The 19,516-nt window shown below is 45.7% G+C and overlaps 1 protein-coding gene across 1 annotated transcript in view; it reads left to right on the top strand.

Moving 5' to 3' along the window:
* The window catches only part of LOC144130257 (uncharacterized), a 118,242-nt gene that overhangs the window by 51,148 nt on the left and 47,578 nt on the right, over window positions 1-19,516 (top strand). The window contains exon 5 of the mRNA XM_077664221.1: window positions 263-353. Within this exon, the coding sequence (XP_077520347.1) occupies window positions 263-353 (91 nt within the window). The remainder of the gene's footprint in view (window positions 1-262; window positions 354-19,516) is intronic.

Genomic DNA, 19,516 nt, shown 5'->3' with positions numbered 1-19,516 from the left:
TATTTTAGGAATTCTGCTGGCATAATTGTAGCGCTGAGGCAGCTTCAACACAAGCATATAAGCCCTTTTTCAGTGCAGTGTACTCTCAACCTGCTACTGCAGTTCTATGTCTTGTGCCGACGCCGGTAAAAGCGGGTCTTGGTGACGGTCGATTTCTATGAGCTCGCACGAACGTCGCCGACTGTAGTAACCCCTGTCACCTAAGCACAAGTTGCACGTGCGCTCATGCATGAAAACCAGCAATGGTTTGTGTTCTTCGCAGAGGACGGAAGACTGACCAGCCGGTCTACGTGAAAGGCGAACCCTGCACACAGTGCGGAGACCGATCATGCCACGACACGACCCTACTCTGCGTAAGGATTCATCGCTGGCCTCTCTGTAACACAATTTTTACGGCCTACGCAGCACGCAAACGGCATCCCCCCCCTGTAAGGCACCCGGAATTTTCGCAGCGCTGGTGATTATGGCTGGTTTGCCGGTTGGGCGCCGTTGATGACATAACATATCAAGTAACCATACGCACGCCAAGTCGCTGCGGACCAAGCACGGGACTCAGACAACGCATCTTATTATTTCTCAGAATCATTACGCTCACTAACATGATCTAAGCAATGATTGGTTCTGAGTCATGTGCCTTACCAACGTGACCTTTCACAATCTTGCCATTAGATCTAGGAATTCGTGACGTCATCACCTAGTGGTACATATGACGTGTTTGTCGCCGCTTTATTGGTTCAATTCTGTCAGGGCCATGGAGCCGCACGTCGGTGCATGTTTTTGTTCAGCTACAGCCAAACGCGTTGACTGAGCAAGTGCTAAGCACCGAGCCAGGCGCCAACATCCACCTGTCTAGGCTGCTGAAGTAGAAGTGCAGCGTCGAAGTCGACAACACTGTATTGTACGGTATATGAGATTAACGTCCTAAAGTGACTCATCTGCAATGAAGGATGCCATAGTGCAGGACTGCGTATTAATCTATACCACCTGGGGTTCTTTAACATGCACTGACATCTTATACATGAACTCCAGCGCCATGTCAAGGTTATCACGCTCGTTCCGACTAAAACTTACCAAGAAATTTTTCCCAGCATGACGGTCGCTCTGTCCACAACGAACAAAACGGGCTGAAATAGAGAACGCCCTAGGCTGCCCAAGCTCATGTATTCATTTTAGCGTTCTTGCGAAAATAAACTATGTTAGAGCAGTTTAGTACGCCTAGGTTTATCCTCAAGTAATCACCTTCAAATCACGTTCGAATATGCACTACTTCGGCGCCTTGCAATTCGCCTCTATCGAAATGAGGCCGCCACGGCCGGTATCAATTGAATCGCTGGTGTCGGTTTCAGCAGTCCAGCACCGAAACCACTCAGCCACCCCGGTGTGTAGTAGACCCAGCGCGTGCGTGCATGCGTGTGGGCGGTCTGTGTGTGTGTGTCCTTGGTATGCAGTCTAAAATTAGGAATAAATTTATTTTTGTGCCACTCGTTTCGACTTGCGTTACAAATGTACGTTAGTACAGTGACCAAGAATGACAGCCGTAATCGATAAAAATGAAAATTTTCGCTGGGCTCCTACGGGTTTCGCGTATTTGAAATTTGAGCAGCGACTCACATCTTGTTTCTCAGTTCTTTGTCTTTTTACTAAGAGTCTTCCCGCAAAAACGACTGTCTGAAAGCCCTTGAGTACAGATAGGTGTACGAAAATGCTATCAAAAATATACAGCAGCTGTATCTTACCGGCACTGACCTGTATATGGGGCATAAATGTGAAGGCCAAAAAAAGGTTCAGATTAAATGAAAGACAGCTCAGCGATCCATGGAAAGAAAATTGAAAGGTCTAATGTTAACAGACCGGAAGCAGACAGAGTGGGTGAGGGAACAAACGCGAGTTAATGACATCCTAGTAGAAATCAAGAGGAAGAAATAGGCTTGTACAGGGCATGTAATGCAAAGGCAAGATAACCGATGGTCCTTAAGGGTAACGGAGTAAATTCCAAGAGAAGGCAAGCGTAGAAGGGGGCTGCAGAAGGTTTGGTGGGCGGATGAGATTAAGATGTTCGCAGGCGTAGCGTTGGCACAGCTGGTAAAGGACCGGGTTAATTGGAGAGACATGGGAGAGGCCTTTGCCGTGCCATGGGTGCAGTCAGGCTGATGATGATGGTGATGATGATGAGCAAAAATATGCCCAGATAGGTGTAAACGGCTTGTTATTAGCGCACGTCATCCATAAGGAGGTTTTATTTACGCCATCTAGACGGAGTATCACATTAACTTTCCTATTCATGGCTAGTGTTTAGGATTACAGGGAAGTAAAATTTTTACTCTCCACAGAAAAAGAACAGGAACACGTGCCATGTTTATGTATCCTCCTTCTGTGTTTATCCTTGGAGTCATGCCAGAGCAGGAAGCTGGCAGAAATCTGCACGGGCAGTCATCTACCCACTTTGGTCGACTGTGCGGTTCTCACGTGACTCAGCGTCATGGGTTTTTTTGCCGTCTGCAAGTGTGCCGGCGGCGTAGGCGGAAGTGGCAGAAGTCGTCTGCTTGTGCTTTGCGAGATCGTGTGATCGCCGTCATCGTACAGTTTTGTGCATGTTGACGCTGATATTTTTGTACGTTTGCCAGCCTCAGCCTCTGACCTATTTGGAGTGAAACTGCGCATGGAGCTTGCATATTGTTTCAAGGATTGTCCTGTAGTAATTCTGCAAGTGGTACGTATTTGGTTCGGCCACGCAACATGAAAACCTGTAATCCTCTGCGCCGAGATTAATGAATCGAAATCGGCGAACTCCGGGTTGACTCCGAAGCGTGTCGGCGGCACCATCAAAGCACCCGAGCATTCTGGGACGCTCGCCTTGGCGCGTTTGGAGTTGTGGCGCTTTCGTTGCAGATAACAGATGGCGGCACCGCCGCCCTTCGGCGTCTGTCTGTCGTGGGCTATTTTTGGTTCCTTTATTTTGGCGTGGATGATTACAGGTTTGCATCATGCGCAGGCGAACCAGGCAAAGTCCGTTTTTAAAGTTACTTCAAGGAAACAAATCTACCCTAATACTTAAGCTCTGTGCGGATTTCAACAATGAACGAGACAGAAATTGTGACGACAAGAAAGTTAGTCTCTGTGATGCACAATAGTGTAGGGAAAGCTATTTCACCTTACGAGCGCTCTCAGAAGTTAAGTGAAACTTTATTTTCATAGGCGTGCACCTCGCTGTAGCTTATTAAAAATAAGCATTAATAAGCTGAAAAAAGAACACATCAGGAGGTAATCTGGCACGGCTGTGTTTGCTTTCATCTTCATGTGTTTAAAGGTTGACTTAACATAATACGGACTGTTGCTTAGCTGGGGGAAAATCGAAAAAAATTGTTCAGCATGACCGCTCGCTTGTTCGGGCTCAAATTTCTTACTGAAGTGGAATTTGGTCGTCAGTTTTGTTTTTTTGTTAATGCGAAAGCATTACTACCTTATGCCGGCTAAAAGGTGTCCACGAAATGTGGAAACAAAATGTAAAATTTGTCGAAATCTGAGAGCTCGAGATCGGAGAGCTATTGCGCCCCTTCCTTTCGTCGAAAATTCTGCACTCCCTTTCGCAATCCTCCACGTAAGCATGTATAAGTTCCCTCAGAATTTTATCGTTTTCGTTGGGTACATGCCCGATTCGGTCAAGGTTATTTGAAGATCTCCAACGTCTAATTTGATGGCGCACTGTCGGCCGCAAAAGCTTGCGGGATATGCGATGCGTGGCCGAGAGAAGCAAAACTGGATTGCTGCTCCATCTGCCGTCAGAGAGCGCGGTGTCGAGGCTCATGGAACGCCTGCTGCGACAGTACTGTGACTTAACGTAATTGGGTGGCACGGCAGTAATACCTACCCGCTCATTGACGGCAGATGGCTCAGCCACGCATCACAGATGCCCGAAACTTTTGTGGCCGACAGTACAAAAACAGCAAGCTTTCACAGTAATGGTGAAACAGCAGCGCCATCTGTGTCTACCGGGGGAAAGGGCGCCATGAGTTAGCTATCGTTGAGGCAGCGGCGAAACCCAAGAGGGAGGAAGCGCTTTGCGTGGTTGGTTTGAAAATACTTGCTTACCCTTACCGCGAACCAACCTATTCGGTTCGAATTCGGTTCGAATGCCGAACCGAATAGGTTGGTATAGCAGGCACTGAAAGCCCCGCACACTCATTGAATAAGAAAATAAAACCTGTGTCGAGGCTGAGAATCGAGCCAGGGCCTTTGGTGTTTGAGGCGGAGACGCTTCCACTCCACCACGATGGCTCAAGGTTGAATCGTGAATAAATAAAGGCGCATCTAGTGAATGCACGGGTTTCGTATATTAACTCTTCCGATCCATAAGTCTCAGCGCTTTCGCTACGTATATCCTGGCCTAACAGAGCTAGGCCATCAGCAATTTTCCTGCTCCGTTTCGGTCTTTAGGAAACGTTCAAACCAGCTCGACCTATTTCATACGGCATTTAAAAGGAAAGCCATAATCTATTCTTCATTTTCTGTTAAAGGCAGCTACATTGACTATATGCTTCATTTTTTCTTCACATGGACGGAGCAAATATATCCGCACATGCACTTCACAGTGTTACATCGACCATTCAGGCTCCAGCTGGCGTTGGTTGTTGTTTACACTGTAGTGTAAGAAAGGAATTACTCACCAGAAGAAAAAGAAAAGACACAATGACATTAGCAAAGGTTTTTTTCCCGGACATTTCTTTGGATGGCCAATCCCCCTTGTGGGTATGTGCCATTGTGTGAGGTCAACAACAACATATAAGGGTAAAAAGGCTAATCCACAAAAAAGGGCAAATAAGTATTTTTTATAGCTTGTCGTTCTGTAAATGCAGTGCCTCAAGCCCACATGCACACTGGAAGCATGTCAAGTAACTGATAATTAATAGAACAATTAGCTTGCTGCCTGTTACATAAGGTATGGTGCAGTATGCTGATTACAAACAGCTGGTATCACCGAATGCGGTGAGTTCCAACTTGGAGCTCGTGGCGCAATTTGTCCACTTAGTGTCTGCTTCAAAGTTGAAGGTGAACTAGAATATTTGATTATGGGCAAAAATTGCACTTTTCATAGACTGGCATTCCACAGTGTTGTTGATTCCATAGCTGCTCAATGTATGATCTGTTCCAGCACAACGCCGTTATTCTGTTAAATTGGGACAACTAATATATCTGTAGCACATTCTAGCACCGCTTGTTTCAATAATATTTTTCTTAGAACTTTCGGGTGGCACGGAAGTAATACGTACCCGACTAGTATTTTTTCACTGTTAGCTTTCTTTTCCCTTCCTGATTTAAAAATCGGCATGCTTTGAGGGACACATTTATTAAGCTATTGTCGTGACTACCCTCAAGCAATTGCATTAAGACAAAAAGTTAAGTGACTGGATGTTAATAAAGAGTTTTCTGAGATATACTGGAAGACTGGACCGCATAATGAATGACGACCGTATGCCATGTGGGTCGATGCCGCATGCACAGGCGAGGACACGGTTGTAGCCGTCACGAACCCCTTCCCCTAACCGTTTGGCACTCTTCACATATCCCCGCTGCCACTTCGGAGGAGGCTGAAGAGGCCACCATTGCCCTAGCCGTCACGCGCATGGATGCCCGGTATATTCTGTAAGACTTTCTGACGGGCTAGCTGGTACATATTCATTTCTGAAGGCTGTGCTCTAAAAAAACGTTCACAAGAAAAAAGGAGGACAGACTTTGCGCTTCTTTCCTGTCGTCTGTCCTCCTTTTTTCCTGTAAACGTTTATTTAGCGCAAAGCCTTCAGAAAGGTACATACGGTCAGACTCTAAAACTGCCATACTAAGTTTTTCTCGCGGGAGAGTTCATGTCCCTGCATTTCGCATACTGAACTCTCTCGCCGCACACCCGACCCACCACATGGAGCTCATATGGGTGCCTGCCCACTCCGGGAATCCCGGAAACGATGCTGCCAACGTTTCAGCTCGATGTTCTTTCAACCGGACACCGGCGGCCTCCGATCTAGGGTTCTCACGGGAGCGCATGCATTAATTCAGTGAACTGACGCAGGCCTGCAAAGCCGAGCGTCGGCTCAACCTCCAACCCCATCCCTCCCTCGACAATTATCACCAGACACTGAAGGCAACTCTAAACACGCACCTTACCCTTTACTTATATACGCTCGCGCTATCACCAAGTTCCCGCAAACTCGTCCTGTACCCTGTGCCACAATCCCAGAGCCACTCTCGACCACATTCCTTTCTTCTGCCCGGCGGATCCTCCCCCGCGGGGCCTCAAGCACCTTACCACTTGGGAGGCTTGGGAGACCCTACTGAGCTCAGAGGACCCGACCAAGCTAGCCATAGCCGTAGGCCAGGCTGCCAGTGTCATGTGCCTCCCGGACGTGAACGTTTTAAGTGCAGTGGGGACTTGCAGGGGCCCAAGCACCAGCGTGTCCTAAACTCCCCAGTTCCAAATGCAGTTTTCACCAAAACCGTAAGCTTCAGGGCCTAGAAAGCAGGTCTTGGAGGAATCATCTCAGTTTTTTACCGCCCTCCCAGTGGTAATGAGAATGCTTTCCTTGAACGTCTGGACTCCCTCTTTCATTTCATTGATGTTAAGAAGTAGAACATTGTATGGGGCGGTGATTTTAACATTCATATGTTGTGTAATAATACTATTCAGAACAATTTTGAAATTCTTCTTTCTTCAAATAGCTGCTCAAACATAATAAGGGAACCCACTCGCATTACTTCCAACACGGCAACGTTGGTTGATCTTTTTATTACTAATTTTGATATAGCCCTTATTAAGAGTGGTGTAATCTGCTGTGACATTAGTGATCACATGGGAATTTATATGTGTAAAGAAAAACATCGTACAAAGAGGCTGTCTGATCAGCCTTATTACCGCCAAATAATCTCTGAGCATAGACTGAACACCTTCTGCAGAGAAGTAGAAAATGAGACATGGCATGACATTTGTTAAATAATGTGTCCTAATAACGCATACCACACTTCTTTACGCAAGTTTATCGCTCTGTATCAAAATAATTTTCCCCTTACGAAGGTAACAAAACGAAAAAGAATTAGGAAGCCATGGATTTCATCGTCTTTGTTGCATCGCATCGAGGTAAAAAACAAACTTTACTGGAAATTTATTGAAACGAGAGAGCCTGATGACTGGACACAGTACAAAGCTTATCGCAACCAATTAAACCGTGATATTAGAACTGCTAAGGACTGTTACTACAGTGACATCTTTGAGAGTAGTGGTGGTCGTACGGATATATTGTGGAAACAGCTTTCCAACATCATTAACCCTTCAAGTATTACCAAAACTTCTGATATTTTAACAGTTAATGGTGTTGAGATGAGTAGGTTCGACTTGGCTAATGCGTTTAATGATTCCTTCCTTGATAACTCGCGGTCCCAACATAACCCGGAAGCGATCAAATTTCTAGAAACTAACAACTCGCAGAGTGTTTTTCTTACTGCAGTTGACAACGAAGAAGTTCAGTCAATCTTCAGGGAACTACACAATAGCCCATCGCTTGATGCGGACGGACTTCAAACTTCTCTTGTTAAGTACGTTATAGACATTATTTCACCCTCACTGACTCATATCTTTAATCTATGTCTTAGCACTGGTACGTTTCCCACGGAGATTCAAGTTGCTAGAGTACTGCCTGTATTTAAAAAAGGTGATCACAATAATATCGCCAACTATAGACCAATATCCCTCCTACCAGTGTTTTCGAAAGTTCTTGAAAAAGTGGTCGCTAAACGCCTGCACCAATTTTTGGATCGCCACACTATTATTACCCGATCTCAACACGGTTTTCTGAAAGGATTTTCTACCGAAACTGCATTAGTGGCCCAAAAAAAAATTATCTTAGAAAACTTTGAAGAAAAAAAGATTACACTTGGGGTTTTCATAGACTATAAAAAAGCCTTCGACATCATTAGTCATGACACTCTTGTTGCGAAAATTCAGAGATATGGTATCAGGGGCCATGTGCTAGAGCTAATTCGTTCTTACCTTTCGCACAGATATCAATATGTCGACATCAATGGATGCTCCTCGCGCATGACTCGAATCAAAACTGGCGTCCCGCAAGGGAGTATCTTAGGTCCACTTCTGTTTAATTTATACATCAATGATATTACCACTAATAATACGAATGCATACTTTATAATATACGCGGACGACACAAGCATATTCCTCAGTGGTTACAACCCCGATGATCTCATTATCCTTGCAAATAGGACGCTTTCAGCGCTTGTCCACTGGGTAAACTGTAATGCTCTACAGGTAAATGTTCCGAAAACGAAAGCAATGTTCTTTCGTCCGAAAGGAAAGATATTAAGTTTCTCCACACAACTCTGTTGTGCCTCGAGTAGTATAGAATTTGTTAACACCTTTAAAACGTTAGGAATCTGGTTTACGGAAAAACTGCTCTGGGATACACATATTGATCATATATGCCTTTAGGTTGCTCGTGTAGTTGGCGTACTATGACGATATCGCCATTTTTTTTCTACCTCAATTAAACTGCTTGTGTTTAAAACCCTCTTCATGCCACATTTGCATTACTGCAACCTAGTTTGGGGAGCTGCTCCAAAGACCACTCTTCAAAATATTTACCTCCTTCAAAAGAAGGCCTTAAGAATTATTTTTAACCAACCTTACGATTATCCTTCCGCAGCCCTTTTTCACAATAGTAACGTGCCGAGAATATTTACTCTCTGTGATATACGTCTGTCCTTGCGCTACAAACAGGAAACACGAGACAAAATTTCAACAATATCTCAAATTGCTAACCTTGAGCTCCTTGTGCCTACATACCCGCTACGCCATCTGCGGCACTACACCCTTAACACGCCACGAACTAACTACGGGATACAGATGCTTAGATATTATCTTCCCGCACTACTCAATCGTCTCTTTGATGCAGGCATTAACATTAATAAATACAGCAATGCTGACCTCCAGGCGTTCTTTCACTAAATAATTCTCTTTTTTTATGGTTTGTGGTTCTTACGCATACGGTAGAAATATGCAGGCTCGTTGAATGCTTATCGTAACCCGTCAGCACGCCAATATCATGCTGTCTTCATTCATGTATGTTGAATATTGTTCTTTTATGCGTTGTCAATGTGTTCACTGCTGTGAAATTAAGTACTCTAATCTCTGCGCATATAGAATGTTTAAATAATGCTTTCAGTTCATGCTTTGAATTTTATATATTACTTGTTCTTTATGTTATATTCCGCGCTTAGTTTGTGCTTCCGCTGTTCATTCACAGATTGTGAATCATGCCTTAGGTTGATGTACGCCTTTCTTGTTTGCACGTGACCAATGGTGCCACTGTTGCTGGATGTTGTGGGCCTCGGGAGCTTGTCAAGCTACGGCTTTTTTTCCCGGGGCCCACTGCTCTCTGTAGCTAAAAATAAATAAACTGAACTGAACTGAGTACAAGGAGAAACTTAATGAAAATTCATACCTCCACTTTACAGTTGCTGAAGGTCATACAGGCTGCTGTAACAGACTGCGTACGGTGACAATTCCTGCACAAGCACCCGTTTTACTTCGTTTTTCTCAGCACAGCTCACCTGTGGACGTATAACACTTCACTGCATCACAGAAATATCCTAGAGAAAATGCATATGCCGGACTAAGAGCTTGATACCGCGTGCCTTGCGGTTAATGGAAATTCCCTGAAGCTTTCTATACCTGTTCCGCAGCTGGAGCCTGCTAAATCAGCTGAATGTCTATACAGTGAAGCACACCAAGAACACTGAAAAACATGTACCTAATTCTAGTCGAATAAAAGAGCGTCAGCATCGAAAACTGACAAAGTGCCCAGACGAATGCTTCTTGCAGGCCTCGCTTGTGACTAGATGCGGTTTCTGGAAGTTTTGTGTAGTGCTTGACAGAGCAGGTGATGCGCAGTGTTTTCAGTTGAACCGGTACGAATGTATTGCGCAAATCGCAATATACAGCGCGCAAATGGCCAGTGGGGTTCATAGCAGGATCGTTTATTCCACTGAAGGAAAAAGTTGCTTCATAAAAATCAGGGTTTTTAGACTATTTAAAAGCTGCTCATAGGTTCTGGGCTTTATATCTGAGCGTTTATTCATATAGCCAGCGACCACCTTTCGCCACCTCCTTCGCCGGCGCTTTGTTCCTTGTGCATTGCTTAGCCATTGGCCCACAAGCTTAACACTTATGTTCAATTCCAATGGCAAATCGGGATCAAGTTTTTCTGCAGTGTTTGGAGCAATCGTATTCCAGTGGCAAAATGGGAGGAGCGCGAGTTGTCTATTCCAATGTCAGATCCGGATCAGGTGTAGTTCCTGAATCACTCCGTGGAGCAGCGATATTTGCTCCGCCGAAATCGGCACATTTGACCGGAACCTCGTGTGACGTTTTCCTTACCCCCGCGTCTGCTTCCTGTGACGACCGGCTGCGGCTACTTCCTTCCTGTCGTCGCTACGCGGTGATCCGGGCAAGATACCAAGCACGTTTTTAACCTTTTTAGATTCTTAGCGACATGCAGCGCCATCGCAGCCGAAACACGCCGTAGAAACTTTCACAAATATATTTATCTTTCGTTTGTTTTTCGTCCGCAATATAATAAATAAAAATTACTTCATGAATTAAAAATTGCTTTTAAGACCAAAATCGTTAACTTGTTTGAACCTGCCGCGTCTTCTGACGTCAGAAAACTCGTACTCGCTAAGACTAGCAGCTCTGTAAATGTGGACGCAATGTGTAAATTTGAAACGTTTTATCGCTAAAATTCTTGTGGTGCGGGCGTTTTATGACAAACCGAAAGCTCCATGCGTCTTTTGTTTGCACTAAATGTGAGGGACAGAGTGGCGGCAAGGATGAATCGGTGGTGAAGCGAGAGGCCCCAATTCGACGGCCGCCGCCATGTTGCTTGAACGTGGAGCTCTTCTTGTGCGGGAGCGCACGGATTCCAGTTGCAGGCTGGGAGGAAGAGATCTCCGCCGGAGCTACGCGCTCCGTTCGTGATTCGGTGGAGGGCTGGCGATCTTCCATTGGAATTCAACATTACGGTAGCCTAAAGCGCTGCCCGGAGCTGCCTGCGCTCTGCTAGCGCCTTCTGCGTTTCGTGCCACCAACTTGCATTTGACGTTGTCTTCACATGTCCGCGCTAGCACAGCAATATCGCCCAGAAATTAATGCGTTTGGTTCTCGTTCAGTGCATGTGCCTTCGCATCCACACTAAAAAATTATTTCAGGCCGCGTGAGACTGCAAGCTGTTTGAAGCGTGCTGCTGTGTTTAATTTCCTACATTCTAAGTAGTATTCCATGCAGTATTTTATCCTGACCGCAAAATTAAACCACGGCTTCTCTGGTCCCTTGGTGCCGGAAGGAAACTTGCGTGTAAATTGAGCAGCGGACAATTTGAGGCCCCTCAAAATATTGTTAGTTAAGATGGCACATTCTCGCCTTGCATCTGAGGATAGTCCGATAAGAAGGCTTTATGCCCCCTGCCCATGCCCCCCAGGCTCACTGGTGCAAAAATACAGATCGGACCAACCACACTTCTTCTCTCTCCTAAGATTCCAACGTTGCTTTCACTTCCTCCAAACAATCGGCACTAGCGCTTTCTGGGTTGGCACTAATGCAAGCATAGACTTCAAAAGGTTCTCATATATTTGAGCTTGCGGTCCTCCTGCAGCCGCGTATCCGACAGTGAGCAGAGCACTTCCTCCCACCGACCGACACAACTCTTGCTTTTCGACCGCAACCGCTGATGACAGCACCATGCGCTGTTTCTCTGTATCATTTTCTACAATTGTTAAAATCAACTCCAGCAGCTTTACTTGCTGCTCTGACGCCGTCTGTGATGAGGCGTTACTGCGGAGCCTTGCCTTTTACTGAGGTTCTTCAAATAATGGCCTGCAGTCTTTGCAACGATGGCAATGCGCGCCGCTAACTTGCCCGGATAATTAATTAGTCTGCATTTGCCAGGCTCCCCTAACCTTTTTGACCAACGTACTGCAATTCGCAGTGCAAGAGATCAATGAAGCCCAAAAGGATTAGATCTGCCGGAGCCGAGAAGTCTGTAAGCCGTGCTTCATTCAGATAGCGAACTGCAAATGCTGAAGCTATCACTGTGAATCTGTTGGGAGTGCGATACTTATGTGGTTTAATATGCTTCCATCGATAGCATTTTGGATTCCTTGGGGTTGGTTTTACTGTTTGCCACTGATATTTCTTTTCATCTATTTTTGTTCTTCTTCTTACCTTTGCGTCTAACCACGTGGCACATGTCTTCCCCTGCATAAAAATAGAAAATCTTCTCGACCTAGTAAGATGTCGTCAGTTCGCGCTGTGTGTGACAGTATGTTGGTTCCGTGTTCATGCCATAAAATGCACAGCGCGTTGTAAGCGCCAGGTTCCTAATAGGGTTGGTACACGAACCGTTCTTCCGCCTCGGCACTGCAGAAAGGCGACAACATTGTGCCAAGGGAACAGTCCACTGGGGAGGACGGTTCAGAGCTAGCGGCCTTTGGCATCATCGCTGCAGTCATCGCCCTTGTGGCGGCCATTGCGGGCTTGGTCTCAATGCATCGGGCTGCAAGCGATGCCGCCACCATCGCGGGCGCCGCCGGAGCCGCCGGGCCTGAGGTAGCCGCCGGACGAGCCGAAGGCTTCCCACTGAGTGGGGTTGCCGGTGACGAAATCGCGGCTGCATCGCCGAACGGAGGCGCCGGAGACAAAAGCGGCGAAGGAGCCACCAAGGAAGGCACCAAGGAGGGCTCCAAGGAGTCCCACAAGTCAGACATCCCCGAGGATGCGGGAAGCCAGGAGGCGATCATCTCCAAGGCCGACTGATGATGTTCCGCGCCTCGTTGCGCGCAAGCGCTGCTCTGCTCATGGCGGGAGCTTGCGGGTCACTTCACGCTGGTCACTAGGGCAATGCGTAAAAACAAAAATGAATTACGCGATCTTTACGCTATGTTACATAAATCACTAAAACAACCGATTGATGTGTAGACAACTGTAGCACCTCGTTTTATCGGGATGGTCACCTAGAAACTGTTTCTAGCGTGCTGCTCCCTTTACATTTCAGCCAATCCTTTTATCGCTTTCTAGTTGCTTCAACTTATTGAAAAGTGAAGATTCTTCGGCATTTCCTAACCACTAGTGCATCTCTGTTCCCTCGGGCGTCCTCGTGCACCGAGCACTTGAGGGCCTTATATTGCAAAAGAGTATGTTCTATTCTTTTTCTTTCTTCCATTTTCGAACAGGAAATCTCCTGCCTGTGAAGTTTTTTACCGGAGAATTTCGTCACCTAGCACAGAAAAAAAGCTAACACGCAGCGGCCCTGGTGCCGTCAGTTCCTAACGTCTTGTGTCACCTCGGCGTCATATTTTCATCGTATCGCATTGCTAGGCAGAATCTGGGCTTAGTGTCCCGAAGCGACTAGTGGGCTATGAGTGTTGCGGTAGCGGATAGCTGCGGATTCGTTTACACCACCTAAGGTTCTAAACATGCACTGAGTTCACGCAACCAAAAGGCGTTTTTGCATTGCGCCTCCTTAAAAACGCGGATGCCGCGGCTGGGATGCGATTCCGCGAATTTGTGCTTATCAGCCGAACGCCAAAAACACGGCGATCATGGCGGGTCCTATTGGCTCATGTATCATACCCGGCGTCTATACGCACACGCAGGCCAACTTGTTCGCGGCATCCGTTGTGCGCATGCAAGCTGTGCATACAGTGTTTGCACCTCCTCTCCCTATCACAAACTGTCGCCTTTGCAACGGAATCGTGGCAGTAAGCGTGTCTTTTGCCCCTTCACCTTTGTTAACTGAAGCCCCTCTAATGCGGGCCTCCTAATTAACTCGAGACGCGATACAGTTGATACACAAGTTTTTAGTGTAGCACGTTCTTTTTCCCCGCGGCGCCTGGCTTTGCAGAAATAGGGCTGCCGCTTACCAATGTTGCCAAAAAAGCGAGCACCGCTATTTATAGCGACTTTCCATAGATGGGCGGGCTTCCAAAGCTTCTGGGCTTTCCTCTAGGACTCGCTAGCATACGCAAGGTGCTGCTTCAACGAGATAGAGATTTTTTTTCTTAACTCTGAGCTTCCTTTCAAATCACCTCCGAAGTTAGCGGTACCAAATACGCAAACTTTAAAACTTGTAATAACGATGTTCTGAGCGCGGCAGCCGCATAGCTTCCAAATTCGGTGACGAGGAGGGGAGCGTGGCGGGTCTGTGAACATTTTTCTAGCCACAATCCGATGCGAGTACCCGCCGCGTCTTCCTGTGACGGTGCTTTGGTCTTGGTTCAGCAGCGTCCCTGGTATAAATCATAATGCCGTATGGCCCTGAGGGTATTTAAAATAAATAAATAATACGAAAAAGCGTGACAGCTGGCTGCAACGCAAGGCTGCTTCGCGGAAGGCCTCTCATTACGTTTCACCCTAGCGGTGACAGCATATAATTTGTTGTTTATGAATTAAGGATGTCGCGCAGCAGTCAACAAAAAAGTACAGAAGACGTAGGCGCAGGATCAACAACGAAACACAAACGCTCGAGAGCAGCTATGAACTGTATATTCCTATGAAATTAAAAAAAGAATTTTCAATCGCTCCGGTCAATAAATTAAATCTAAACCAACTAGCCTTCACTCAGTGCCTACTTAGGATCGTCTTTTCATTTCTCGTCGGTCAAATCGATGGACATGACGAGTTGCGACCCCACGGTTTCCCGAGCTCGGCCCACCAACGCCTAGTCATTCGCGGCGGTTGGCTGCGTCAGAGGAAAATAGAGTTTCTGGTGACTTTGACGATGACCAGCGCTTTGCAAAACCTTTCTGTCGTCTTGTTTTGCATTCATGTTTGGAGGCTAGGCACAGAACACCTAAGACTGGATACTTCGTGGAAAGTAGCCTACCTTAGTAACATTGCATTTCATTATGGCATTGTCGTGCGGCTGGCGTGGCAGAGACTTGATTTATACTTCCTGTCGTGATCCATTCTTGGTCTCCGTGTTCGGTGGCTGACACCACTGGCCAGGAAATCTATCGGTGTCACGAAATTGTCGGCACCCTCGAAGGAGTCCAATAGCACTCTGAAGAGGACCGAAGAAACAGACGCAAACCGCAGAAAACTTTCGCAAATACGATGTCATTCATAGTGTAGTGACAGAGAAACCAACTGGAATTATCTCATCCTCTCTAGTAGTAAAATCTCGTGACGTCTACTCTAGGCAACGCTCACAAATTTACTAAGATTAGAGTCCACTGACAAACTGTACAAAGGTTAAGGTATCGGAAGAGCTGCCTTTCAGTAACGCCACATCCATGAACCCCTAACCAAGGCAAGAATTCTCAATCTCTCTGGCAGTCCAGGCATCAAAATTTCCCTGAAGACAAAGGAATCCCGAAAAAACTCAATCATAAGCCTTCAGTCTAGTTTACTATAGATGCTGTTGAAACTGTATACCAATGTTCACATTAGACCTCACATCCAAACCACCGCGGCTGCTTCCAAAGTTCGGAAAGTGCAGACAGGGGTCACAGTCTGCAGGGCAGTCTGCGTGCAGTTGCCATCAACGTAGAAATAGTAGTATGACGTGCCAGGAAGCCAGGAAGCGGCTTACTTTTTCGGAAGAGCATACACCGAGGGAGCGCTAAGGACGTAGCGTCTCTGGGGTTTCCGGTTCCTAACTCGGCCATACAGAGAGCCATGTGCAATGCCTTCCGTGTCTCCGGTGGAAGCAGCAAGTGCTGCTCCCCAATCTCCTAGAGAAGGCCTAAAGGTATTTAGGTCGCAGGGCTCCAAGGCCTCTCCACACGGCAAGTTTACGTCACGAGACAGCGTTCCTCCGTTGCCTTGGAAGAGGCTTTCAACATTACTCCAATCGAGACTCACTGGAGAGCGTCAAGAATCGCAAGACCCAGATTACTGGTTCAAGGAAAGGTTCTCCGAATAGTCCCGAGACACTGCGTATAAAACCAAACAATAAAATTTGTAATTTATTTAGAACATGGTCACCAGTTGCTGTGCCTGCACGAGACACTGCAACCTCTCCAACGCACAGCCCGCCAAACCCAACCTAAAAGCAAAGTGGAAACTATAGCCGACATGACTCTTAGTTACAAAAAGATAACAGTATGCTCACATAACTTTATTCTCAAGGCAAAGGTAATATTAGTGATCTAGATAGTCTCGTGGAAAAAATAGCAGGTTTTTATCAGGCAGTCGGAGACTTTAGTCCACACATTACATACTGGGGAGGCCATGCAAGTAACACATAGTAAAATAATAAATTTATTTTGTCAGAGACTTGTGGTGGGATCGTCAGTTTGTGCTTGACGCGTGACGTCAGGAGCCAGCGGAAGTTGCGACTGCGACAGTGGATCTGCGGTCATGCGACGCAGGTGTATAAAAGCGGAGCACGATCATAAAAGGGGGGCTTTTTTTCGTCACCTGGGAACACAGTGGACTGCTTCCTCTGTCAGCGCTCAGGCACGCGTTAGGCTATGCCCCTCGGCTTAACGCGACAAGAGTAGTACTTGCTTATTGAATGAAAATGAAGCTACCTATTCCCCCTAGCTGAAGGAAAGGTAGCTGCCAGGATTTAGGTTTTCTATAATTTTGTTGCCAATTTCAAAAGTAATACTTTACAGAATCCTTCCAGGTATAATTTGTGTGCCAAAATAATCCCAATAAACCCGCAGTGAAGCGAGATTAGCCTAGGTATGCTCTTAAAAAATCTAAAATGGTTTAACGCAACGGTGAGAGCTTGAAGTGAGATTCCTGATAAACAAGGGTACTGCTGGCAACAGAGGAATTCCAGAGCATAAACAGCAGGGCAGCAATCATAGTAATAAAGCTTATAAAGATGGACAAATTGAAGCTTGTATAAACTTATGCATCCACATCCAGTCTTAATGAGGAGGCAGCCGAAATCTTCAGTGCAACGTGGGGATCGGCAATCATTGGAGCAAAAATGCAATACACTTTCCTGATGGGCTACTTTAATGCCAAGGTAGGAAAGAAGCAGGTAGGCGTCCAGGCAGCGCGATATTACGGCACGGGTTCGGAAATAGCAGGAGAAATTGATTGGTAGAATATGAGAACTGAAATAGTTTACTGGTTATGATTACCTTCCTTCGTAAATGGCGTAGCCTGAAGTGGACTAAGAAGAGCACGAATTGCGAGACAAAACATAAAAAAGCCTTTGTATCCTCCTCGCACCCTGGCGTAGTCAAACATGTGAATGTGCTCGGATAGGTGATATGTAGTGCGCAAAGGATGGAGAGGTTGGTATTAAAACTAAACTTTGAGAATGGAAGGAACTACTAAGAATGCAGCTCACCAACGAGTAAACGGTAAGAGGGAAAGTAGAGGAACTGATAATATCTCTGACAAACGGGTATTCCGGTGCAGAAGATGAATGATAATCTCTCAATATTAGGGAGAGCGCATTACAAAATGGAGTTTGTGCAGCTGGACAGTGTACTGGCAAGCACCTTTAGAAGACTGTATTCAAGCTGTCGTGCTTCTAACTGAGCCCATAAGTTGAAGGTAAATTGCATGACGAAGACCAATATGCAGAGGATAAAGCGAGCTTCAAGGAATACAGGTAGGCAAAATGTGGTCAAAAGGAACATGGCAATCTGGAAAAATTAAATGCACGCGCTAAGAGGGAAGCTTAGCACTTACAAAAGTTGTTACATATGTAGATAAAATAGTTAAAATTGGCGAATAATTCTAAGCAGAGCTCTACAATAGCCGGAGTAATCAGTATGAAGCGTGCTGTATGCAGGAATTGAACTTCTCGTTCGTAACGAAGGATGAAGTAACGAAGCTTGCAAAGGGTAAAAGCAGCCGGTGACGCTCAGGTAACTGCAGAATTGTTGAAGGACGATGGAGACATTGTACTAAAATGACTTGACACCTTGTGTACGCCGTGCTCCATGATCTCGATCCTAAAGAAATCTCGGAAGGACGCTAAAATCACTCTAATCTATAAAAGGGGCATCGAGGACTGGACTTCAAAAAATTGACAGATTTTCAAAAGGTATTTGCGAAGGTGACTGCAAATCAAGTTGGATCAACGTTAGATTTACATAAATTAAAGGACCAGGTCCTCATTCGGAAAGGCTATTACAATATTACAATATCCACGCCATCAATAGAGAAAGCAGCAGAGTATAAGCATCCTGTATTTATAGCTCTCATGAATTGCGGCAAAGCATCTGACACAACCAAAACCTCAACAATCATGCAGGTAATGCTTAACCAGGACGACGAAGGGGCGTAAGTGAATGTTCTGTCAAATTTATACAGCGGTTAAACAAAGGCTATTCGCCTTCACAGGGAAAGTGAAACTACCGATAACGTAGAGAGTCAGGCAAGGACACATCTTTCCGGTAGTTTCTACATACCATATAAGCCTCACGTTTATAGTAGGAATCCAGAGAACTTGATTGAGAAGAATTAGGCGTGGAATTTAATGGAGAATTCCTTGGTGGTCTATGGTTCACTGGTAACATCGGCTGCTATGTAAGTCAGGGGATGAATTACAAAGACTCATCAAGGACCTTGTTACGCAGAGCAGAACGGTGGTTCTAAGAACTGATATGCAGAAAACTAAAGTTATATTGAACCTTGTCGGAAAGGAACAGTAGTTTCTGATATGTAGTGAATTGTTCTAACAGGTAAGGGAATACATGTAATTTGGGCAGGTATTTACCGCATATACGTATTTTGAGAGCGTAATTACTGAAGGAATCAGAAAGGGATGGAGCGCATCTAGTCGGTAGTCTTATCGTTACTGCCAACTCACATGCATCTCCCAAGAGAAAAGTATATAACAGCTGAATCTTACCGGTACTCACGTATGGGGCAGAAAGCAAGCTGCTAGCTGCAGAAAAGAAAATGATAGGCGGAACGTTAAAAGCCAGGAAGAGAGCAGAGTCAGTCAGGAAATGGAAGCTAATGATATCTTAGCTGAAATCAAGAAACCTAGGTATGGCCTGTACAGCGAAAACAGGGTAACCTTTGGTTCTTAAAGATAACGGAGCTGATTCCAAGAGAAGTCAAGCGTAGCCACAATGGCAGGAAGTCAAATGTCGGATTATATTAGAAAGTTTAGGGCCTATTGTGGCCGCGGGTGGCCAAGAACAGTGTTAATTCGAGTGATATGGGAGAGGTCTATGTGTAGCGCTAGACGCAATCAGGCTAGTGATGACGATGATAAAAATATTTAGTTATCTGTACTGTCTCCCTATTGAACGCTACCCTAGATTGAGTTTCTACAATCGTAAAAACTTGCATTGACGAGTTGAATTGCATGATTGCCGCCTGCGTTTCTCACGGCAGCCGGGATAAACATTCCTGAATCATGGCATCTCGTGTTCATAAAATAAAACCATCCTGTACAAGAAAGTTTGGTATAGCCGAACAACTCCAGAACACGGCTTGGCTTATTTTCTGCCATTATCCTACTCGGAAAAACTTACTATC

The sequence above is a fragment of the Amblyomma americanum genome, chromosome 4, assembly GCF_052857255.1.
Source record: "Amblyomma americanum isolate KBUSLIRL-KWMA chromosome 4, ASM5285725v1, whole genome shotgun sequence".
In the NCBI taxonomy this organism is placed as follows: Eukaryota; Metazoa; Arthropoda; class Arachnida; order Ixodida; family Ixodidae; genus Amblyomma; species Amblyomma americanum.
Note: the sequence above shows the minus strand (reverse complement) of the source record. Positions and strands in the feature narration are given on the sequence as shown.